The 27,496-nt window shown below is 33.9% G+C and overlaps 1 gene segment (V, D, J or C); it reads right to left on the bottom strand.

The window, feature by feature from the left end:
• Positions 1-1,326: 1,326 nt before the first annotated feature.
• LOC134071217 (T cell receptor alpha chain constant-like) overlaps positions 1,327-27,496 on the bottom strand; it is a 56,766-nt gene continuing 30,596 nt past the window's right edge. Inside the window, 4 exon segments of the C gene segment in view lie at positions 1,327-1,958; positions 2,489-2,591; positions 2,929-2,973; positions 3,100-3,306. Of these exon segments, the coding sequence occupies positions 1,955-1,958; positions 2,489-2,591; positions 2,929-2,973; positions 3,100-3,306 (359 nt within the window).

Genomic DNA, 27,496 nt, shown 5'->3' with positions numbered 1-27,496 from the left:
TAGTTGTCAATGCCTGCCTCTACCTGTCAGTGGATCATCAGCTTTCTGACTGACAGGCAGCAGCATGGCAGACTGGGAAGGTTCTCATCCAAAACCCCGTCCATCAGCACAGGCGCCCCACAGGGGTGTGTCCTTTCCCCGCTGCTCTTCTCCCACTACACTAATGACTGCACCTCAAAGAGCCCATCCGTAAAACTCCTGAAGTTTGCGGATGACACCACCATAATTGGTTTGATCCAGGATGGTGATGAGTCTGCTTACAGGCAGGAGGTGGAGCAGCTGGTCCAGTGGTGCAGTCAGAACCACCTGGAGCTTAACCCCCCCCCCCCCCCCCCCCACATTGACGCTATCCAGAAAAAGGCCCAGCAGAGGTTACTTACTCTGCCTACTTCCTGAGACAGCTAAGGAAGTTTAACCTGCCTAAGGAGTCCGTGTACACTTCCTGCTCAGCCATCATTCAGTCTGTCATCTGCACCTCAATCACTCTCTGGTTTGGGTCAACTAAATGGGACAGGGCCAGACTGCAATGGACAATTAGAGCTACAGAGAGGATCATTGGACCTGATGCACGTGCATTGCACCATGCACGTGTTTCAATTGTATATTGCATCTTGCTTGCACCTGTTGAGGTGTCCACGACCATAGCAACCCTGACAGGGACAATAAGGAGGTGGACATTCCCAGCCATACTCCCCCCTCTGGACAATTGCATCACCCTACCCCACCTATAGTGTCTATTCATTTGCAAATGTGCTCATTTATTTGTATACATAGCCCTATTCTACTGTTCTTCATTCTATTCTTACTGTTAATTTTATTATTTTATGTTTTATTTGTTTGAGTGTTGTACTTAACCTTGAGATCAAAGATTAAGCGGAGTCAAATTACTTGTTTGTTTACGCAAACTTGGCCAACAAAGCTGATTCTGATTCTGATTCAAGATATCATTGGAAATGGCTGATCCTCAAGGAAACCTCACAGGCTAATTCATCATAACAAATAGATGTTATGTGCCAAGTATGACACAAATCACCCAAAGTGGGGCACTACGCTTGTCATGCCATTATCAAATGTTAAAAATGTGAATGTTAAGATTTATTTTGGACCCGTACACTTCCATCTCCTAAACTGCAGGTACCATTTTCAGTTGAAACTGTTGTACAGTATAGTTTGGGGCATATCATCCAAACTGCTTAATAATCGTCATTATGATCACGATCCTAGCACAGTACTGTATAACGATGGTAAGTTTTAAAAATAATAATTAAAATATATACTGTATTTCGCAGCAATCATATTTGAAGAAACTGAAAAAAAAAATCTATATTCATGATTTATTCATTTATTTTATTTTCAACAAAATATCTTACAGACATACATGATTATCCAGGAGTCAGTATATACAATATATTGAAGCGAAAAACCTGTTTTTCACTACTGAAATAAAATATCTGTGTAGTACAATTAAAAAAGTAACTCACTCATGCTTTACAATTAAGCAAGTAATTATAGCCATTCTGTGATTAAAACACTGGTAAGGAAAATTGCAGACATAAATCCACACACAATCAGGCTTAACACATAATTGAACAGTTAGGTGTATAGTATGCATTACAGAACTAATCGTTTGAAGTAGATTAACATGTACAGATACGGAAGTCATTCTGTATAATGACATGGCATAATTATGTCATGCACTCCAAAAATTTATAATAAAAACTGTTTCATCAAAATGTTTAGTTTCAGTCAACTGTATTTGTTAAATGAATGAATGAATGAATGAACGTTCTAGTCAGAATAATACAAAGCATTGTATACAGTCAAGATTTGTGTGTATATGTGTGTGTGTGTGTGTGTGTGTGTGTGTGTGTGTGTGTGTGTGTGTGTGTGATCCAATCGCACATGATTCAGGCAACTCGGGTAGACCAATTTTCCTCCCTAGTCACAGACATGACTATCTGTAGAAAGACATAGACAAACAAACAAACATGTTAGTAATATAGTAATATAACTAATACTGTATATAATAAAAATAAACAGACAATTCATGTTTGTCCTCGGAGATGTCACTGCAAGATATGTTTTGTGTATATCCAGAAAATGTGCACTTATTTTACCAAGGGGCTTTACCCACTCACTCAATTGTGCGCACATTTTACTAACTCATGCTCTCATTTCAATTCAAATAATTGTAAAATGTAAATGTAAAACGTTTTAGTAAACAATGTAGTAAAATATGCACGTACATTACAGTAAAATGTGCACACAAATTTACTCAATTCAGCGCACAATCTAGTAAAATGGCACACTACGTAGTCAAACGAGCACACAATATAGTAAATTGTGCGCACAATCTAGTAAAATGACACCACAATTTAGCAAAATGAGAAAACAATTGAATAAAATGAGGCCACATTCTCTCACTATTAAAAAATATCTTGCAATGACACCTCCTGGCCTCCGTATTGACTAAGCAGTAATCCTTTACCTCATCCAGACCCGGACAGTCATCAGAACGTTGAACACAATGGTTTTCAGGAAGAGGATTCTCAGACCCAGAACACTCAGCGACAAAAAGTTCAACTTTTCATCTAGAAAACAAAAATACATTATTAATACAAATATGATCAAAGTGACTTGATCTAATCTAGCTTTCTTCTTAAACCACTAATCAGACATTTCTCCTTTACATACTGTAATCTGAAATCTGAAAATCTGATTTTCCAACATCAACCAATGCTTTCATTCCATATCAATGTTTACACTTGATGTACTGAAACCATTGAATTAGTGTAAATTTAAGTAAAAAAGGGTGTTGGGCTTAAAAGATATCCCCATGGCTGTGACTGACTATAAACACAAGGCTAGGTAACGATAAACAGTTTAATACATTATTTAAGATTCAATAACATAATTATTTTAACATACCTGGTTCAATTTCTCCACCTGATTCACCTTCACAAGTATTGGATCCTAGAGGAACAATGCAAATATGATTACTTCAAAGTAATACAAGTGTGATTTATTATCTGATATTAATGTTTTAGGATTGTTAGCCTTTCAAGGTGATTGGTTGAGTAAATCCAAAATGCACTATACCTGTATAGGGGCATTTGTCATTCTCTAACATGATGACAGCCTTGCTATAGAACTTGTCCCCCTCAATACGATTGGCATTTATTGTCGTTTTCGTTTTACTGAAAGGGGTCTCCTCGTCAGTTGCATTATGAGAACTGAAGTCAGTGGCCAGGCAGGCTTTCTTTTTGTCTTTTTCCAGCTCATAGTATGTTGGATCCCTCTTTTCCCCTTTAAAAGAAAGAACACACACAAAACAATATATGTTAATCAAAAAGTCTTAGTCCTCCCGATGCAATTTGGTCATGGTAAGAAAAGCATCCAGAGCATGATATCACTAAAAGACACCACTTAGCATGCTAGCAAGCTTTTGGAAGTTTTTTGCATGCTTTTTGTGTAGACACCACACTAGCTTTAGACGAAATGTCCACAACACTTGCAGTACTTTTTCCAAAATGCATTTCTAGAAATCATTTACTAAAACATGTTTATAGTAAGGGTCATGTCAATTCAACATAGATCAAAGAGATCACTGATAGTTTCCGCCATTGATAGTTTCTGTGACAACTTTCTGTCTATGCATTCAACCAGTGTACCTGACAAAAAGACAACACAAAGTAATATGTTTTTGTAAGGGTTTTCACTTTCACAAATATTCCTATTGGAGAAAGCCTGTACGAAGTCTGGTGAATGTTTCCTCACAACAAAATGGTACAAATCAGTCATTAAATACCAATGGATTCCCACTCTTAAATTAATAATTTGGTGCCAAAATTACTTGTTTGAATGTGTAATGAAAAATGATTTGTCACATATTTATGGATTCTAAGCAAACCACTGAACTGGTAAAGGGAACAGATACTCACTATCATCAATTGTCAATGTTGCTAAATCCAGTTGAAGTCACACTATGCTTATGATGTGAATGATAACCTACTGACCCTATGTGCTGCTTAGCATACAAGTGTCGATTTATGCAAAACCTGAAATAAGGTATCCCTGAAGTCATGCATTTAATTATACTACGCTGTACTACAGTACACTACAAACATTATTTGTCTGGTCTTTTTTTTCACTTGTACATCTTTCACTTTTCACACACTGTCTCACTATATTGCTCTGCATTTCATAACGAGTGTGTACTGTAGCTATAGTTTCAGAACTGGATGGATTCTACATTTTCGCCGACAATGTAGCATTAAAAGCATAATAATTGGTCCTATACGCTTTGTCAGTCAGGCTAACAAACAATCATTACTCAATACTTCCTATTTATCTAATGACACCAATTTCACTTAGTCTTTCCGTCTCAATATTTCCATATTTATCTCTTGAACAACTTTTATACTGAATAATTACTGATTTACTGATTCCATAAAAACAGTTTTTACACACAGTGTTGACATCCACAATTTCAACACTGCATGTTTAGCAATTGTGCAGTTATCAAAATTGACAAAACACTTTGTACAGATTGACAACAGCTGTAGTAATACTCACTGGTTTCAATAACAAGTTGTGCTCCTAAACCAAAAATGATCTTGTAACCACTGCCAGTCACACAACATGCTAAATTATAGCAGTTACTCTGTAAGTATAGCCTACTGAACCCAGATTTTTTCTAACTACAATATGATGTAACACTACTGTATGTTCAGGTCTTAATATTTATGTTATGTTTATGTACTGTAGCGATAGATATCGATATAGATAGTGATATGGATCATTGTTATTAAAATATAATTAAAAAACGAAATCAATAGTTTATACTGTACATTACGATATTCCAATGTTACATGTTGTCTGTTTGTTTTAAAGAGAAGAAACATTTGTGTTTGATTTAATTTCATTAGAATTTTAAATGAAAACAAGTGATACTCACCACTAGCAACTGTTAGCCTTGTTCCCAATCCGAAAATTAGCGTATTGGTAATACTAGTAGTCACACTACACTTTGTCACTGATCAAAAAGTATTGAAATTTGAAACATCTTTTGTATTCACACTGAAGTCTATCTTTGTCTAGAAAATGTGGCCTTTTTTCAAGTGTTCATGATTAGAACTCAGTAGTATGATAAATTGATCAATGCAAGAACATCTCAATCAATACTTGGGGTGTTGATTATTTGGTTGGCTACAGAGATCCTTTCTTGCACAAATGTTGACTTACTAGGTTCTATAGTAAGTTTGGTTCCACTCCCAAAGAATATCTTAAATCCAGAAGTCACACAGCCATTGACCAAACATCTAAAACTTAACCTCCTACACAGATAGCTTAGGCTACTATCTTAACGTAAAGCAAATATATATGGCACACATGTTAAAACAGTGGGACATATTTCTTCCCATTCTCATTTTAGCTGTTCATGTTTATATCCATGGACAAAAAAAAACAAAAAAAACCCAAAACATTTTATGCACTGTATGATACAGTTTACTCATATAAAGGCCTAATGTAGAAGATGATATTAAATTATTATTCACAATAGATGTCACCATAAGTGTGTATTATTTTTTAACTTCACAAATATTGTGATTTTTTTTTATTTTATAGACATTGTACAGTGCATTACAAGTTACTTACGTAGCTGAACTATTAACTTAGTCCCCATTCCAAAAATAAGCTTCTGGCTAAGAGACACACAATGCTGCGACCTATAATGATAAAGCTTCTTGGCGGTCTCATAACAGTCTTTATCAGGCTATTGCTACGTTTCACATATTTTCAAGTGAATGTTTGTATGTCATGTATCTACAATATTGGATGCCATAATACTCAGGGATGTTTCATTTATGCTGAAAGATATTATTATTGTTCATATATTGACAATAGTAGTAAACATTAGGAATACAATGACGTTAGCACTATTTATATTTTCTCGTATACACCAAACTCTGTATTTGAACTGCATCGGTTCTAATATTTAAAACACTCCGAAGAAGAAATAAAACTTTCAACTTACTGGAATTAACAACAACTCTTGTCCCAAGTCCAAATATAAGTTTGTCATAGTTATTCACACAGTGTCATACTATACAGCAGAAACAAATGGATATCCAGGTAGCAGAAGGCTACCTCTCAAAGTGTGTGATTATACAACTATCAAATGCCATTAGTAATCAAAACCATTATGTGGCAAGAGCTTTTTCAAGAGGAAACACGAAGTTTAACATGATGTGATGTTTTGAAATTAGATTATGTGCTTTAATGAACATGTAGCAATATGCTCATGTTTGAAATGTGAAATCCATTTTATGCAACTAGAACATTTGGTATAAATTAGTCTTTTTGTATATGGATCCCCAGGTCAGACACCAGATATTTGAAAGGCAAGACAGATATTGTTTCCAGACATTAAGACAGCATATTCACAAGTTATCCTTGCATAACCAATGTAATCAACTGTTCTTTATCATTAATTATCATCAATCTATTATTCTTGGACTTTGTCCAATTTATCATCTATATCATATTTTCGCAATTTGCATGACTTACTTGATTGTATGGTAAGTTTAGTTCCCTTCCCAAAGATTATCTTATATCCAGTAGTCACACTGCCAGAGATCACCCAACAAAATCCCACCTTGCAACTGTACCACTAATAAAAGGTTACGTTCTTTAACATACAAATAATTTAACATTGTGCTTCAAATCATATATAGTATAGTTTGTGAACTTCAGCCTAAAATTTTGTCACTATTATTTTAATCAATTGAAACAAGCTACTTCATGCTTAGTTGTTTTTGATCAATTCCCAAACTGGTTCATATTTCTAAGAATGACATTAAACCTTCTACTCAGTACTCACTTAAATTGATCATAACTCTTGTCCCTTGTCCAAATATAAGCTTGTTGTAGTCATTCACACTGTGTCAAACCACTCGGCAAAAACAAACAGGTCAGCAAAGAGAAGTCTCTTAGACTGTACCTCATCAATTACTTTTTAAAAAGCTGGTCCAAAAATTATTTGATATTTGATCTTATCACAAAAACATACTTTAAAAGCAAGAACCACTACTCGCTTAACATTTTACGTCGTTCCAGATCCAAAAAATTATACTCTAATCCCAGTTGTAGTCATACATCTGCTGTGGTTAATAAACCTGGGTATAAACACTATCCGCGCTCAGGTCATATCAAGAATTCATACACTTCTGAAAAAGTAATTACATAATTACTTATATTACATGGTTATGATATCACTACCCTTTAATACTTTATGAAGGACTACTTGGGTCATCAAATACTGCTTGCTATCGCATTTATGGAAAAATATGGTCTATATGTGTTTCAAACGATACATCCTCAATTTAGAAATTCAGGAAATGGCTATTTTGTAGATATTATGCAGTGTACAAGTTACTTACGCAGCTGAACTATTAACTTAGTTCCCATTCCGAAAATAAGCTTCTGGCTAAGAGACACACAATGTGGCGACCTATAATGATTAAGCTTCCCAGCAATATTACAGTCTACATTAGGCTACTGTTATGTTATATTTCACATAAGTATAAGTGTATAAGTCATGCATCTACAACATTGGTTGCCATGCCAATTTCCTCAACATTAGAAATACAATGAATATAGCATTACAATTTATATTTTCTCTTATACACCAAATGATGTATTAGAACTGGAACGGTTCTAATATTTAAAACATGCCGAGGAAGAAATCAAACCCTTGAACTTACTGGAATTAACAACAACTCTTGTCCCAAGTCCAAATGTAAACTTGCCATAGTTATTCACACAGTGTCATACTATACAGCAGAAACAAATGGATATCCCGGTAGCAGAAGGCTACCTCTCAAAGTGTGTGATTGTACAACTATTTCATGCCATTAGTAATCAAAAACATTATGTGGCAAGAGCTTTGTTCAAGATGTAATAAGAATTTTAGCAAGATGTAATGTTCAGAAAAGAGACTAAAACATATTGTCACATTTTCATTTAGAAAATAATAACACTATTTCGACTTGATGACATTTGTCTACATGCTTACATTTGAAATGTCATATCCATTTTATGTTTCCCCCCTGTCTGCAACTAGGAGATTTGGAATAATAGGCAAGATATTGTTTTCCCATATTAAGATAGTATTCACAAGTTATCCTTGCATAGCTAATGTAATCAACTGCTCTTTATCATTCATTATCATAAAACTATGCTTCTTGGACTTTAAATTATCACCTATTTTACTCACTTGGCTGGACTGTTACTTTCGTCCCAGTTGCAAAAATTAGCTTCTGGTTAGCAGACACACAGTACCTGGACCTAGATCAATAACTAACTGTCACAAACAGTTATGGGCATAATATGATTTCAACTAGCCTACTTCATGCTTGGATGGTTTTTTTTTTCAGCAATTCAGATTCAAAACACACTGAAGAAGAAATCAAACTTTCAACTTACTGGAATTAACAACAAATCGTGTCCCAAGGCCAAATATAAGTTTGTCATAGCTATTCACACAGTGTCACACTATACAGCAGAAACAAATAGATATTCAGGTAGCAGAAGGCTACCTCTCAAAGTATGTATTGTGCAACTATTTCATGCCATTAGTAATTAAAAACATTATGTGGCAAGAGCTTTTTCAAGATGTGAGAAGAAGTTAAGGTTTTGTAATTAGACTTAAACATATTGCTACGTGTTGGTTAAGACACATATGCTTATGTTTGAAATGTGAAATCCTTGATATGCAACTACCGTAGAACATCTGGTATAATAAATTGGCCTTTTTGTATATTAGATGGATCCCCAGGTCAGACACCAGATATTTGAAAGGTAAGACCGATATTGTTTCCAGACACTAGTATAGACATGAGTATAGACATTCACAAACTATCCTTGAATAACCGATGTGATCAACTGTTCTTTATCATTCATTATCATAGAACTGTACTTCTTAGACTTCAAATTATCACCCATCATATTTTTACAATTTGCATGACTTACTTGATTGTATGGTAAGTTTGGTTCCCTTCCCAAAGATTATCTTATATCCAGGAGTCACACTACCAGTGATCACCCAACAAAATCCCACCTTGCAACTTCACCACATAACAAAAAAAAACTTGAAGATTTTGTTTCAAGGCATAAGGTATATAGTATTATTTGTGAATTTCAGCCTGTGATTTTTTGTCACATTCACATTTGACCATTTGGTCCAGAGTCGGACCCCAGTGTGTTTGGACCGTTTGTTTGGTGCATTGTCGATAATGTAAATGCAGTCTACCGAAATCAGGTGCGAACATTTAGCTAGTTTTCTACTGACTGTTTTGATAGTGATCAATTTATAAGCACTAAAAGGAAATGACAGTTTGTACACCTACTTATTTACTGTTTTAGGCTTATTTTACTACATCAACTGTTGACTGGTGACAGTACCAGCTAGCAGTAAGCATGCGAAAAGACTTAACTTAAAACTTCCATAACTTACGTGTTTGAACATGTAACTTTGTGCCTCTTCCAAAAACTATCTTGTTGCCAACAGTCACACATGCACAGACTATGTAGCAAAAACTCACAGGAAAGAAATGATCTTCACTGCCCACAAGGTACTAATGTTGCCATCACAAAGACATTAATTTATGAAACAACTAATGTTTAGATTAGCACGTCTGAGTTGATTTGGTTATGCTAATTTGGTTTGTTTTTTTTAACGCTCAAGTGGTGTCACAGGTGAGATTTCTTTGTCCCAAAAGAGAATGAACCTTAAACTTCAATAAATCAATATATCATTACTTATTTCTACGTGTTCTAACTTTTGACTGAGTGTAGTTTTTTTACTTTTTATGTGGAGAGTTTGTGTTGATTTAGATTCCCATACTGTGTGTTGTAAGATATGGTATTTTAACACCGACTAAAACAATCTCAGAGTCTGTACAAGTTGATATGAAATTCAAAAAGAAAAACGTTACACATACGTGATTCTATTAACAGCCTTGTTCCACCTCCAAATATGATCCTCTGATCATACACACATAAGGAAATCTCAAAGCAAATACACTATACTCCAACCTATAGCACAATACTCTCAGCTATCACATTTAAAAATCAAGCCATTATTATCTGTACAACACATTCAATATGTCTCTACTGTTATATCCAGTGCCATTAGCCATACCCCTTCAAACCCAGAACAATATGCTTCGTGCAGCCACTAAAATGCACATTTTTTTCATTTCAAAACACTTTCTTTGTTTTAGAAAAGATGCATCAACTACTACTTACGTGCTTTAACTCTAACAAGTGTCCCTCTTCCAAATATAAGCTTGATGTTATTCACACAGTCTTTGGCTTCCATACAAAAACTTTGAGTGATTCAATCAAATGCTACTATTTCCATTCAATGGAAATAGCATTTTCCTATTTTCAGTCAATGTGTATCACAAAAAACTACAGTACTATAGGGTTGATATAGCTTGATATAGTTTGATAGTTATTTGGCTATGTATATTTTCTATGTGGCCTAGCTTTTAGTGTTGTATAGCCCAAATCTTCCACTGAGTGAGTTTGCATTCATTTATATTTTTATATTGCATATTGAAGCAGTTGGTATTGTTTGAAATTGTTAGAAATGTTACACTTACGTGATTCTATTAACAACTTTGTTCCACTTCCAAAGATGATCTTCTGATTACCACCATACACACAATAGGAAATCTCAAAGCAAATACTGGGGCCTACTGAACATCTAAAAATCTGACACATATTGGTATTTGCAACAAATTCCCAGTGTCTATAAGGCCATGGTCATAAGCCATATAAAAAAATGATTATATGGCTGAATGCTAAAATGTCAGATACAAAGATTATCTTCATTTCAGTATTTCGTATTAATTGATAGACTATAATTTATACGTTTTTACTTTAAGAGGGGTCCCTCTTCCAAATATAAGCTTGGCGTTGTTATTTACACAGACTTTGGCCTCAATACAAAAAGTTTGAATGATTCCATCAAATGTATTTTGAGTGAATCCATCATTCAGCATTGTGAACGTAATCAAGAATAGGCAGCTATACAAACATCATAACTCAATATTGTGAATGTAATCAAGGATAGTCAGCTATACAAACATCACAACTCAGAGATTTCCTTAATGATATCCTATTGTTGTACAAAAGGACGTTAAGTAAAGGGACTCAAATGTTATTCCGTGAATTCAAGATAAGACTTCTGGTGTTGAAACCTCTCTTTAACTCCCTGAGTAGAGCTTTAGTAAACATCTATACTGTCTAAACTTGAAACTATATAAAAGACCATGATCTAATGAACATATAGTACATATAGCATAATGTGGTAAATACATCCACTTTTTTTTACTTAGAAAGCACCTATTATACAATTTGCATGACTTACTTGATTGTATGGTAAGTTTGGTTCCCTTCCCAAAGATTATCTTATATCCACTAGTCACACTGCCAGTGATCACCTAACAAAATCCCACCTTGCAACTGTACCACTAATATAAGGTTACAAGCTTAGCAAGAGTAAATGTCCAAATGCCATATCACCATATGAAAACATTATATATATATATATATATATATATATAAGTTGCCAACCTACATACAATTTCTTAAAAGGATTTTACATGTCTTGAATTTGACATCAGAAATAGCAACTAGCTTTCACTGTTGGCAATAATTAATATTGCTATAAAATACTGTTTCTTTATATTTGCCTTTTATTAACTACATCAAGTATCAACTATGACACAATCATCCTCTGAATTTGCTAAATCAACGACAAAAAATAATTGAAGATTTTGGTTCAAAGCATATACAGTATATGGCATAATTTGTGAACTTCAGCCTAAGATTTTGTCTATTATTGTATTGACTATTATTGTAGCCATACATTTAATGTACTAACAACATTAGATACTCACTTGAGCCTACTAAAAGCCTAGTTCCTGTGCCAAAGATTATGTTCCATCCTGACTTTGTCACACAATGCACAGGCCTTGAGCAATAACCTTTCATGTGTAGGACAGGTCTAAAATGAAGTGTAGAGGACAAATAAATCAATGTCTGGAGACATTGCATACTTTGAAATTATGTTTTCTAAAAAACATTTGAATTACTCTTCTATGTTGGCTTGGAACTTGCCATGTTTTTATGTACTCATCCATACACATATATGAGGCCATTTACAGTATGCAACAGGTTTACATAGGATGAATATTTTTTTATAGTTTAATAAGCTCATCTGCATACATTTAATGCAATGCCATTTGCTTCTATCATCTTAAGGTAGACTTTCACTATTGCTTTTCTGTTTTACTCGTAGCATCAAATGATAAGCAAGTCTAGTTTTACACATACTGTAAGAGTTAGACATGCAATGATTATACCTGCACTCTGGTAACTAATTTATTACGTTTTCCAGGAACAACGAATATTATGGACAAGTGCTAATTATGATATATATGTGTGCAATTGCAATATAATCACAGATAAATCTATGAATTATATCTAAATAAAGAAAAAGGACTCACTTGCATCAACTGTCAACTTTGTGCCTGTCCCAAATGTTATCTTGTTGTATCCAGTATTCACACAGCATTGAGTAACATTACATTAACTGCACTCAGGGTGTCCTGGGATCATTGACTGCAACATATATGGCATTCTAATGGTAGACTATATGGAAACTGATTATTTAGATGGTGGTATGCGTTACATTTGTTGAATAGCTATAAACTATTAAAAATAATTGGTAAGAGTCTCACTGAATTACCTACAATATGAATTACTGTACCTCACCATGCCTAGGATGTCTTAAGATTAGTGCTGTCACACGTTTCTTTTGCAGATTTATAGCTTCGTAGTAGGGCTAAGTTTGTAGGATATTTCGGCACATGCAACATCTCAGTGTTATAATTAATGGGAAATATCAATAGAGATGATAAAGAAACAACACTTAGAAGTAAAGTTTCCTCTTGTACAGTTTCTTTAAACAATGTAACTTACATCCTTCCCAATAAATCTTTCAATGAAATGTATTAATTTTGCTACAAAATATGAAATATAATATGAAATAATACTTGCTGAATAAAAAAGAAGAGAGTAAGCAAAAGCAACTTACGTGATTGTACATTAAGTTTCGTCCCACTTCCAAAAATTATCTTGTTAACATTCACACATATGTTAGCCTTGTGACAAAAACCTACACCGATTTCCTACGATACTGATACGGTCATAAATGTAATAAAACTACATTCAGCTAATTTTGTACTGATTGTCTTAGTATTGATAGTGTGGAGCAGCTTGGATAAGCATTAAAAAGGATATAACATTTTATAACCACTTCACAAAGGGTGAAAAATGTTACATTGTTTGAAATGCCAAAGGATATTATCTCTTACACTGTCAGTATGACTTATTGATCTCGCTCACATGGTTACTCACTGTTTTAGGCTAATTTTACTACATCAATTGTTGACTCGTGAAAGCTAACAATATGTATGCAAAAAGACGCCAACATATGAAAACTTTAATAACTTACGTGTCTGAACATTTAATTGTGTGCCTCTTCCAAAAACTATCTTGTTGCCAGCTGTCACACATGCACTGACTATGTAGCAAAAACCCACAGCGAAAAATGATATAGTGTACTGGATGTTGCACAAGCCATCATTAAGAAATTTTGTCCCAACAGAGAATGAACCTTAAACTTTAAAATAAATCAACATATCATTAATTACTTCTATTATGTTCTAACTTTTGAGTAGTCGTCTACTGTAGGGTTTGTGTTTATTTAGAAGTGTTGTAAGATATGCTACTTTAACACAGACTAAAACAATCTCTGAGTCTGCACAAGTTGTTTTAAAATATATATAACAAATTTGAATGTTAGACATACGTGATTCTATGAACAGCTTTGTTCCAGCCCCGAAGATGATCCTCTGACCATACACACATAAGGAAATCTCAAAGCAAATACTCTCTACACTACACTACAATACTCTCACCTCTCAGAACATATAAAAATCAATGTATCAATGTATCTGTACAATACATTCAATGTGTCTCCACTGCTATAGCCAATGCCATTAGCCATACTCCTTCAAAACAACTATCAACTACTACTTGTACTTACGTGTTTTAACACTAAGAAGTGTCCCACTTCCGAATATTAGCTTGTTGTATTTCACACAGCCTTTGGCCTCCATACAAAAACGTTGAGTGATTCAATCAAATGGTACTATTTTCATTAAATCGAAATAGCATTTCCTATTTTCAGTCAATTTGTATCACAAAGGACTACTATAGGGTCTTAATTGTTGATGGTTATTTTGTTTATATACCAGTGTTTACCATGTGGTCTACTGTAGCTTTTGGTGTAGTATGGCTTTTCATGTATTCTATTGAGTGGGTATGCATTGACTTGTATTTCCATACGGTGTATTAAAACATACTACTTGGAAAATACCCTAAACACTTCATGTTTTGAAGCAGTTGGTATTATTCAAACTTGTTACACTTACGTGATTCTATTAACAACTTTGTTCCACTTCCAAAGATGATCTTCCAATTACCATCATACACACAATATACCCAGGGGGCAAAACCCCCTATTTTAGGGAAATCAGACATGGGCTGCTGTAAAAGGTTGTCATGCAAAAATAAAATCTAGGGTGCCCCAGGATCACAACCTGGGTGGACAACCCGGTCAATAAGCTGCTGTTTGTGTTTTATCACCCTCTTTATGCCCCATTATAAGTCTATGGACGAATATATTATGGGGTGAATAGGGTAAAAATTTTAACAAATAGATATTCCCACAAAAATTCCTCAGATGATTACTCACTGTAAGATAATACTTTTTTGTATTGCAAGTTTTCTGAAATACTTTATACATTCATGTAGATGAACCATTATCTAATGAAATATGCACGAATTTGCATACATTTATAGCCTTGGACTTGGGGGGCCTTAAAGTGCACCTCTATCAACCCAACAAACTTTTTGTGAAAGATCTGGCTATGCTGAATATAAAAATTAATGTCAACATGGGACAATTTTGGGTTACACTAACCTAAAGCTACATGGGTGTTCATTGAGAATCAATGCATTACAATACAATGCAAATACTATAGAGAGATGCATTGTCCAATGTTGTGGAAGAAGGTGAGACTCGTCATAGCACATATTAAATCATATCTACAGGGTGTAAGATCCTAGAAAATATATAGGTTAGGCTCAGCCTAGGCTGTTTCTTACTGTATTTATCCATAAGGTACAGGCCAAACATTGATAATTTGGCTATTGCGTACATTTAAGTGTATGATGCCTCATTTACATACTTGTACATGATATTTTTAAAAAAACTTGCAATACAAAAAAGTATTGCCTTAATGTGAATAATCATCTGAGGAATTTTTGTAGGGATATCTATTTGTTACAATTTTTACCCTATTCACCCCATAATTTATTCATCCATAGACTTATAATGGGGCATAAAAAGGGCGATAACACACAAACAGCAGCTTATTGACCGGGTTGGCCACCCAGGTTGTGATCCTGGGACATCCTTGATTTTATTTTTGCATGACAACCTTTTACAGCAGCCCATGTCTGTAAAACCCCCTTTGCCCCCTGGGTAATAGGATATCTCAAAGCAAATACACTAATACGGGGGGCTACTGAACATTTCAAAATCTAATAGATATTGGTATTTGTAACAAATTTGCAGTATCTACAGTATAAAGCCATAGTCATATATTCTAAGCGAGACGAACAAAAATGCAAGATGAGGCTTGAGACTTAGTTCTCTAAACTCCCTGAGTAGAGCTTAAGCAAATGTGTCTTTAGGCTACTATCCGAACTCAAAACTACATTAAAGACCATCTAGTAATAATATATGGATATGATGAGCATAATGTGGTAAATACATCCTACTTTGACTTTTAACTTGGACAGCAACTTACCTGATTCAACTCTGAGCTGAGTCCCTTTGCCAAATACTATCTTGATATTGTCATTCACACAGGCAATTGGTCTTATTATAAAAACTATCCTTACTATACTGTTAACATGATATAGGCCTATTATAAGTTAACTCCTCTCAGCTTTGCTTTAGGCTTTACAGTATTTTATCATATTCATTAACCAATAATTAAAACTGTTTTGAGCTTTTTGTGAGATATTTTTGAGCAATAAACATTTTACAAGCATGAGCATGATCTGCAAGTCATTTGAAAATATACTAACTAGAATTGATTGATCATCATCAAATTCACATTACAGTTATACTCACTGGATTCTATTGTCAATCGTGTTCCTGCTCCAAATGTTATTTTCCAATCATTTGAAGACACACAACATAACAGGCCACAACGATAACAATCTATACCTTGATTGAAAGACTTCAGTTGCTACTGTAATATTTAGCTTCTGAATGTAGAAGTAATATATTGTTACCTGAGTAAATGAACCTACAGTACTGTTTCGGATACAAAATACACATTACTAGGAATTAACTTCTTACTCACTTTTTTCAATGATTAATTTGGTTCCTTCTCCGAAGAATAGCTTCCAACTACCAGTCCCAGTCGCACAGTCCAAATATTCTGTGCCATAACCTTAGTCTATAAAGCGATGTTTAGCCTTACTCATCTTTTATCCATTAACTAATAATTAATGGCGATTTTTAAAGGTGAACTTCTAACTTAACACATGTATTCACCATCTGATCACTTCACAAAATATCTTAGTTGTTTTATACACAATCCTTATCCTTGATCCCCATATCCGTATTGTTTCAAATTAATCAAAACGGAAGACCTACTTGATTTTATGAACACCTTTGTTCCACTTCCAAAGACAATCTTCTGGTTATTATACACACAATGCTAAATGCTACAGCAAATACTACTTCTACATGTCACTATGCAATAACGGGCACTGAACAGATATATCTATCATATATCTCTTGAAACACCAAATATTCCATCAGATATTTACTTTGACTTGAGCTATAAAAATGACCATATCTGTGCTAGTCCTTGAAAGTCTGGTCAAATGTCAGATTAATAGCTCCCGCCATCAACACACATAGTTTGCTTGTGATATTTGAAAAAAATAAATGAAAAATGATATGTATCTTCTACTCACGGGCTTCAACTCTAAGTAGAGTACCTCTTCCAAATATGATCTTGTAATTGTTATTCACACAGACTCTGGACTCATACCAAAAACCCTCACTGCCTCAACACCTTAACCATTGCTTGGAATGTGTCCAAGTATGATACTGTACATGCAACATTGGTAAATATCTGTTCATTTCCCAATGCTAAGCTACAGTATGCTAACCTGGAACAGAATGCAACTTTTCTAAACACTTTTTCTAGTCTTTGATAGTCTATTGTAAAATTTCACAACTGCAGCAAGAGTAAACATCTACTGTAATTGAAAGAGCATGTAACCGATCACTGCCATCAAAAATACAAACTTGGAATAAATTAAAGGCTGCAACTTGCACAACTAGGCTCTTGGCTTTGTCCCTTTTTGAAACATATTCTTGAATATATGCCATTCATTATTCTTGAATAAAGTCCATTCACTAAATTTTACCTTAACAATGTTCACAAAAAGAGGCTTTCAATCAATCAATTCATAGTTGAAACAACTATAGTTGAAACATCTAATGTTTACTGGGATAGAGGACTGTAGTTCTCAACTCTCACATATGAATTAACATCAGTACTTACTGAATTCTACTGTCAATTTCATCCCCACACCAAATATGACTTTCCTGTTATTTGATGTCACACAGTAACAGGCCTCAGACTAATATCCCTGATAGCAATACCATCTCATGTACAGTACTTTCACAGTACATTACTGTCAAACTAAACAACTATTTCAAATCTCTGTCTAAGCATGTGCATCTGTTAGTAAACCAATACAATCGCTTAATACTACTGCACTACTGAACTCATATGGGGGGAACAAGCTGATAAAAGCTAAGCCTCAATAGTTAGACTATTTCAGGTTATAGTTAATGCCGAGACTGTTGCACCATATTGATACATATAGCTCCATAACCAACATGCCTGTAATTATAATTTGTACATATGACAATAGCATAGGCAATAAACAAAAACATAATTCTGTGACAAACTAATTAAGTATTATTTGTATGACTGCTTGATGGCCAGTTTTCAAATGTCTTACTTGATTCAACAAATAGTGATGTCCCTTCTCCAAAGATCACTTTCCATGTCCCATCATTCACACTGCAATACTGGTGCAGCAAAAAACTGTTCTGATGGCATCATCTGATTAAGCTGTTAAATGTCTACGAATGAGCTTGCCGTTATATTATCAATTCAGACTTTGATGATGAATATTTCTCTATTTTTACTTCTTACATTAGCCCATGGGCACATGCTAATGAAGCTGTTTTTGCTTGACTGTCTATATCAGTTGACAAAATGAAAGGCATTATTCATTTGAATATGACTATAGAAAGCAAATAAAAACAGTTGAAGAATATAACAACTGTTAACTCAATTATTAACTTAACTACCCTGAATATCATAATCTTAAATATCTTACTTGTATGCACAACTAAAGTTGTGCCTTTTCCAAAGATGACCTTTCTTGTTCCGGCATCCACACATTATGGATGTTCTTAACAATAACTTATACAGTGGTATGTTCTGAAATTCCTGTATTTTGCCTGTTTCTTTTCATACTGTAACGGTTAGGATTAATGGCTAACCTCTGACATTACTGAAGAGAATTACAGATTGATTACAGAATTATTAATATCAACTGTAACACATGGATCACTATAACGGTATAACAGAGTAAATTCAAAGAGAAAGGGACATAAGACAATGTATTTTAAATCAGACATAATCTCAATCCTAACACTATGTCTATAACGAAATACATTTGTATTTGATAGTCATCTACTGTATTAAGTTAATTCTCATTCCAGGAATCCCAAAGTCTGTTTTGATAATGCTGTGGCCATATGTAATACATAAAGGCTTTGTATATAAGACACACAAATACAGCATAATGTGCAATGATTACAGGAACATCTTACTTGATTCTACGATAAGGCTTGTTCCATTTCCAAAGATAATTTTTCGAGTTCCATCATTCACACATTGGCATAGGGCCCAACAAAAACACTGGCTCAGAGATCAAGACAAAACACTGGATACTATGCATGCTTTACACATGATCCATAAACTTCTACATTTTGATATTGTTTTCTATGCTATTTTCCATAGTGTAATTTAATTTCTCCTTCAATTGACATTCATTGGACTAGAGATGAATGGCCATCTCCTGCTATCAGCATCAGTTTATATGCTAAATTACCTTTTTTTAGACCTACAGTACAGTATTTGGTACATAAAAATCACTAGATCATTACAATTAGTTGGCTATGGTTTGTTTCTACTGCTTTTGACAGAACATCAACATTACTGGGTGAGCATAATTTAAAATATGCGTGTTCTTTATGTAATAAGAATACATACCAACATGATTAGTTGTTCACTATATTTGCTATTCATGTGCACAGTAATGTAAAACTTCATTCAATATTCTTGGTGTTAAATATCAAATAAATCTAATGATATCACAGTTTCAATGTATGACTTACTTGTGTTTATGATCAATTTGGTTCCACTTCCAAATATGATTTTCTGGAGCCCAGTCTGTGACACACTATGCTTGGAGCTTGTTCAATAAACAGCTCTTCATCTAGACTAGTTGACACACGAGCCAAACCTTTAAAGGTTGGCCATTTTTAAATAAATGTAAAAATGAGAACCCTAATAGACACTTATTACCCAGTAAGCATCAGGAATAATTTGTAATTTTAGTAAAAACTTACTTGTATGAATTTTTAATCTTGTCCCAGTTCCAAACATAATTTTGTTTGCTCCGTATGACACACTATGTCAACTTTCTAACCAAATACTAATGAGAATCTACTGCAACAGTTTGAACTGATATTCATTCCACCCCAATAAATGCAACAAATCTGATGGGCATTAATGCTAATAGAATAGTTTGTGGTCAACATACAGTACGTTGGTCAGATAATAAACAGATTAGATATGAAAATAGGCTACACATTTTTGAGAATAGCTGTACAAGTCTGAACACAACTGAATCAAGATCCAAAATTATATTGAGAGAATGTTTCAAAATTGACATGGGTTTAACAATGTGTTTGTTTAACTGAAAGATTTCACCAAATACTATTATACAGACTGTATATTGTATAGTTTGAACTGTAAAATATAATATAGTGAAATATTCCTTACTTGAAGTTATAACGAGTTTAGTACCAGCTCCAAAGATAATTTTGTAGTTTCCTGTATTCACACAACAAGCTACTGTATAGCAAAAACTGCCCTGTATATGCTATTATAGAGGTAAATGTCAACATGAATCAGTTGGGATCAATTTGAAACCTACTCATTTTACATTCAGAAAAACGATATTGTGTCAATGGGACGTACTGTAATTCTGGCCTCATCCTATTTGGTTCATGTTAAACATGCTACAAATCTTCACTTTATGATAAGCTTAATCCTGTATTTGCATACATAATTTGTATACCTGGCAGAAGAAACCTTTTCGCCTCATCAATTAATTCCTTATATTGGGCCATTATCCCTTACAAATATTTACTTCAACAATGATGTCGACAATTATACATATTATAGCCTATTAATTAAATGCAGCACAACATTTCAAGAATGTACTCCTACAATAAGTCACCATGTGTTAGATTAAGTTATACTGGTAAACAGTTGATCAGTTGATTAATCAATGTTCCTTACTTGATTTGACAAATAGCTTTGTTCCTTTTCCAAAGATGATCTTAAAACCATCATTCACACAGTGACTAGTGGCTCAGCAAAAAGTACTCGCAGTATTATTTCTTTTAAGGCATCACTGCACGTTGACGAGTGATGCCACATAATACAAAAATGAGCTCTAGTAATGATTAGCTCTAGTGTATTAGCTCCTCATAACAGGACCAATTCAGCAGGATATTCAATTTAGCTAAAATGTGCTTTACATTTTTGAATGATATAGATGGAGCAAAGACATACAGTACAGTACTAACTCAACTTCATAGAGAAACAATATTATCAAGTATAAAACATGTTTTGCATTGTTGTAAAGTAAGATGCATCACATGTTTATATAATAATGTACTGAAACACATTAGGCTACTTACTGCTGTTTATGGTCAATTTGGTGCCACCTCCAAATAGAAGTTTCTGAGTACCACTCTGTGTCACACTATGCAAGAGGCTTGTTCAATAAACTGTTAACTATATGCCAACAGCCTCGGCAGACTATAAACGGCAAATTTATACAACAACGAGTTTCTAACAACTAGCCAACTACACTGCAGGGTACTGGACAATAATTGATTAGTGATTATGCCAATACAACTTTTCCCATGTGGTCAGTAAGACATTTTGTCCTACTTATGACAAGCAAATTCTGGTATGACCACCAGCCTAAAATATCAATTATAGATTTTAGTTCAATTGTCATTATCAGTTTGAATTGATGTAATACGACTCATAACGGCAGTAAAATGTGTGCCTATAGATCAGAGCATTCAGGGAAAATCTTACTTGAGTCAATGACCAATTTCGTTCCGGTCCCAAAACTGATTTTGTTAGCATCGTATGTCACACTATGTCAACTTCCTAAACCAATACCAGCATGATCTAATGATTCAAATATAACAGGTTTAGACTATAAACTCATGAGAATAGTCATACAGTTTAAGCAGACACATTAACACTATAAAAAGCTATTTTACTCTATTTGAAGGACCAATGTAAGATGATAATTAACTTCTATACACAAAAAGTTAATAAAAGTAATTATAGCTACATGTACAGTATATGCTACCTGACTTGAACATACACAGATTTAATATTTGGAAATTTTGCCTTACTTGAGCCAATAAGGAGTTTTGTGCCAGCTCCAAAGATAATTTTGTAGTTCGCCGTATTCACACAACAAGGATGCAGATAACAAAAACCTGCCTGCCTGGGTTATGTTTTTTGTCCCTTGTCACCAGGCTGAATATACAATAACACGTACACTGATGTATCTAATGATGACTGCACACTATTTCACTTTTTCTCCGGCATTCTTCATCAAAAATTATACTTTAACAATGACTCTTAATCTGTAAATAAGCTATTGCTGATATACAGTACATTTGAAGAACGATGCTTACTTGATCCGACAAATAATTTTGTTCCGCTTCCAAATATGAGCTTTAGACCTCCGTCATTCACACACTAGCTTATGTCTCTACAAAAACTTTATCAGATATGGCAATAACAACTCTACAATCTCTACTCTATTACTTCTATAATACCTACAGTAGGATCCTAAAAAGTGTTTTAAATGCAGGTTTGTGTCCATAACCCTTTAAAATTGCATTGGTATTGTAAGAATTACATTTATGGGAGTTGCATTTTGCTGCATGTTGTACTTTCCAACTGCTAACAGAGTTTCTAAAATGTTTTGGCTATTGAATTAAACAACTTAAAATGTACTCACTGGAATAAACTGAGAGTTTTGTGCCCTGACCAAACAGCAGCTTGTTTCCAAACATCACACTGCCATCTTCCCAGTAGCAATAACTCCATTAGCAAAGCTCATTACTACAATATTAACAGTACTTTTAAAATATTTCTCATTTAATATGCAAGCTTTTAAGATTGTATGACTGACCATAATTAAGGATACCTTTTAACTATATTTTGCAAATTACATTGTATATTACAATTCTGCCTAACCATAAATAATGGAGGCATGGATTTATACAGACAGAATGCAGTTTTTGGATTAAATTGACGTTTCGCAACATATTTCCCTCTAAACAAAATTACATTTTACCGAGGTCAAACCAATCAGTAATCTATTTCTTAACTATTTACTTTTACTTAACTATACTTAATCATGGGTTTTAGTGAGTAGGAATATAGTAAAAGAACAATAAAGCAGTAAAGAACAATAATACATATTAGAAAATGTACTCACGTGTCTTAATTATTAACTTTGTGCCTGCACCAAACACGATTTTCCCACCGCCAGTGTTAGTCACACTGTGTGTGAGGTCTATATAATAACTCACTCTCTAATGTCCAGCTGGACAATTTAGATTTTGAATCAATCAATATTAATATCAATTTAACATAATAGTTTCAAGTGCACAGCCAAATAGGTTACTTATTTCAAGATGACAGTATTCTGTATTCCAAACATCAAATTCCAGTTAAACGATGACCATAACATTAAGCACACTTCATACAACAGTGAAACTGACTTTAAGCATTAAAACATTAAAAACTCTTACTTGTCTCAACAAACAAGGCAGTCCCACTTCCAAATGTTATTTTTGTTCCCCCAAGATTCACACAATGATAGCAGCTGTTCTAAAAATACCAAACAGGCTCTACAGCCAGTGAGGGTGAAAGTGGGCATATAGTTAACAATATTACACCACAGGGAGCACCCTGTATAAAGTACAGTACATTAACTTAACTAAACCTGGAATATCAATAAAGCATACACTTACGGTTGTAAACAATCATCTTTGTACCAGCTCCAAAGATGATCTTATTGGTGTTCTGTGTCACACAGTATTTTAGCTCCACACATATAGCTCAAGACTTCTGTCTGACTACACTACGTATGCCATTTACCCCAGAAATGTACATTAGCAGATAATTTTTTTTCCCTGTACCAACTATATGATTTACAACAACTTAACTTTGAAGTACTGTATGATGCTTGCTGTGTCTTATTTTCAAAGTGCTTAAGACACACTGCAAACACTTAACATTTCTCCAGGAGAGTATAACTAATACCATGGAATGACAAACTCATCATCATAGTTCTGCCAAACATAATTTGGTCTATAAAACACTGGAGGGAACAACCAAATCATAACGGATAACAGGACAACATATCCAAAACCATTATCTGCTCTGCAAATTTTACTCACAACATTTTTTGGCAAAATGACTTACTGGCATAAACAGCTAGTTTTGCTCCAGTTGCAAAGGTGATTTTACTCAGTCCAGTAGTCACACAGTATGGGGTATCCAAGCAAAAACCAAGCTTATAGATACATTTACACTTTCACACAAATCAACCTTTTACATACAATTACACTTTCGCACAAACGCCTACTCAAAATATATTTTATGTTAATTTTGCTTAGCTTGAAAACAAATATATTCTAATTCAAAGATTATTTAACATAAAAAGAAATACCAATCTCCGCTTTGCATTAGGGTCCTGTTTGCCCTGTCTGGACTTATTTTCCAATAATGACCGGTGGACAATATATTATACTGTTCAATAAGGAAAAAAAGGTTGCAAACAACTTACTGTTCTTAATTATCAGCTTGGTGCCACTTCCAAATATAATCTTATTAAGTCCACTTCCAGATGTCACACTACTAAACACTCCACACCAAATACCACTGACTGTATAAATCCATGCAATCTCATCAAAAATGGACCAGCATATTCAAAAACATCTGCCTTTCTTAACATCTGAATTCCCTATTCATTACGAATCAGTGATTGTACAGGTTGTTTACTTGACATATAAACTATTCCCCTTCCATTGAGCATAATAATTCTAAGAACCTTGTTGGATGTATAGCAAAGAACCAGGGGAACAACACTGACACATTACATAATTGTTTACATAATTGTTGTAATGTACTCACTTGATTCAATTAGCAATTTGGTGCCATTTCCAAAGATAACCTTGCCAATTCCACCAGAATTCACACATCGTGCGGCATCATGACATAAACACCATGAGCCTCAGAGAGACCCATGTTTCAATCTATCTCAAATGGCTACACTGACACATAAAATGTGTACACATTTTACTGATACAAATTTGCTAAAAAAGTAAACTACACAATGTAAATGTAAATTGATGGTTAGTATATCGTTAATTTCAACATCAATACACAAAATCCTGAAAATGAATATGTGGCACTACACATTCACATAAATGTATGTATGAGAGATACTCAAGATAATAACGTGTGTGAAAAATGTAATAACTCGGTACACTTACTGGTCTGAACAATTAACTGTGTTCCTTTTCCAAATGTTATTTTAGTTGCACCACTAGCAGTCACACTTTGCTCTACCATATAGCATTTACCTAACAGACTTAACAGTCTGGGAATAGCTGTAATACCATTTTCTGACGTATTGCCCTTAACAAACTACTTCCGAGAATTATATATATTTATATATATATATATATATATATATATATATATATATATATATTTGCAATGTTATAAAAGTAAATGGTGCAACCAGGAACGTGTAAAATCACCAATAACTTGACAGCAACGTGATCTACATTAAAACTGTTTCACAATGAATTGCCTTAACCTGGATTCTTTGCAAAAGTTACATTTTAAACATAATTAGTAAAGGTCAAGAGCCTAAGAACATACTGTTGTAATTCGTACTTACTTGTTTGGACAATGACATTGGTTCCATCATGTCCAAAGTGAACTTTTACCCCATTACCAGTAGTCACACAACAGCATACCTATCTACACAAACTTGAATATTCAATATTATGACTTATGATTTCTATATTGGTTGCGCAATTGTATAGTGCGCATTCAACACCTACACATAAACCAATATAATATAATATTTGGTGTGAAAAGGTAAATTGGACTTACTAGTTTGTACAATCACTGTGGTTCCACTTCCAAAGATAAGCTTTGCACCAGCATTCACACATTAGGAAATCGCTTATCAAAAATGACATCAACTGATTTTCCTATTCAAAGTGGATAACTCACTCCTAATATCAGTTTAAAACTTACAGTATATCATTATCTTTTCATTGATGTTTTCACTGCATGATGATGCAGTATTATTTTGGATCTGTCATTTAACAGAAATATTGGGTCATCACTGGATGACTAAAATAACTGAGAACCAGTAACATTGACAAGTTGCATAATGCTGTTATGTACTCACTTGATTCAATTAGCAATTTGGTGCCAGTACCAAATATAATCTTGCCAACTCCACTTCCAGTAGTCACACAACTAAAGCCTTCACAACAAATACCACTGACTATCAATCCAGGTAGTTACACTAGAATTGGATCAATGATTTCAAAAATTAAATCTGATTTTCCCATCTAAATGTAACACTAACATTATCACTTATGACAAACAAAACAATTTAAGATTATTCACATTATCTTTGCATTGCTTTTTTTCAGTGCATTACAATGCTGCATTATTGATTCTTTCATTTAACAGACATTTTTGGTTGTCACTGGATGAACAAGTAACATTGACACACTGCATACTATATGCATTCATAGTGCACTTACTTGATTCAATTAATAATTTGGTGCCACTTCCAAAGATAAGCTTATATCCACCACCAGAATTCACACATCATGTGGCATCATGGCGCAAACACCTCACAATGTGCCTTAAGTAGTACTTCTGTTTCAATCTATCTCAGAGTTCACCTGTCCACCATTTAACTACACATGAACCAATATAACAAAATATCATATAATTATCATATTAGGTGTGGTGTTGTATTATTATCTTACAACAACAATTAAGAACCAGTAACATTGAAAAGTTGCTTAATGCTGTGATGTACTCACTTGATTCAATTAATAATTTGGTGCCACTTCCAAATATAAGTTTAACTCCACTTCCAGTAGTCACACAACTAAAATCTTCACAACAAATACCACTGACTTCAATCCATGTGGTTTCACCACGATTGGATCAATGACTTGAAAATTACATCTGAATTTCTTATCTAAAGTGCATAACACTCCTGACATTATCGTTGTATAACTTACAAGCTAGCTATTACCGACAAAACAATTTAAGATATTTCACATTCTCTTTTCAGTGATTTTTTTTCAGTGCATTACAATGCTGCATTATTATGAGTCTTTCAATTAACCGAAATCTTTGTTTTTTACTGGATAACAATAATAACAAAGAACTTGGAGAACCAGCAACAATGACACACTGTATATATATATGCATATCATAGTGCACTTACTTGATTCAATTATCAATTTGGTGCCACTTCCAAAAATAAGCTTGCCATATGCACTACCAGAATTCACACATCATGTGGCATCATGGCGCAAACACTTCACAATGTACCTTAAGTAGTACTTCTGTTTCAATCTATCTCAAGTACCAATTGATTTCACTTTTACATCCATTGTACAAATTAATTAATACCGAGTTCAACTGTCCACCATTTACCTACACATGAACCTACAGTATAAAAGACAATATAATTATCATATTTGGTGTGGATAAAGTGAATTATGCTA

Source organism: Sardina pilchardus, chromosome 2 (genome assembly GCF_963854185.1).
Source record: "Sardina pilchardus chromosome 2, fSarPil1.1, whole genome shotgun sequence".
Taxonomy (NCBI): Eukaryota; Metazoa; Chordata; class Actinopteri; order Clupeiformes; family Clupeidae; genus Sardina; species Sardina pilchardus.
Note: the sequence above shows the minus strand (reverse complement) of the source record. Positions and strands in the feature narration are given on the sequence as shown.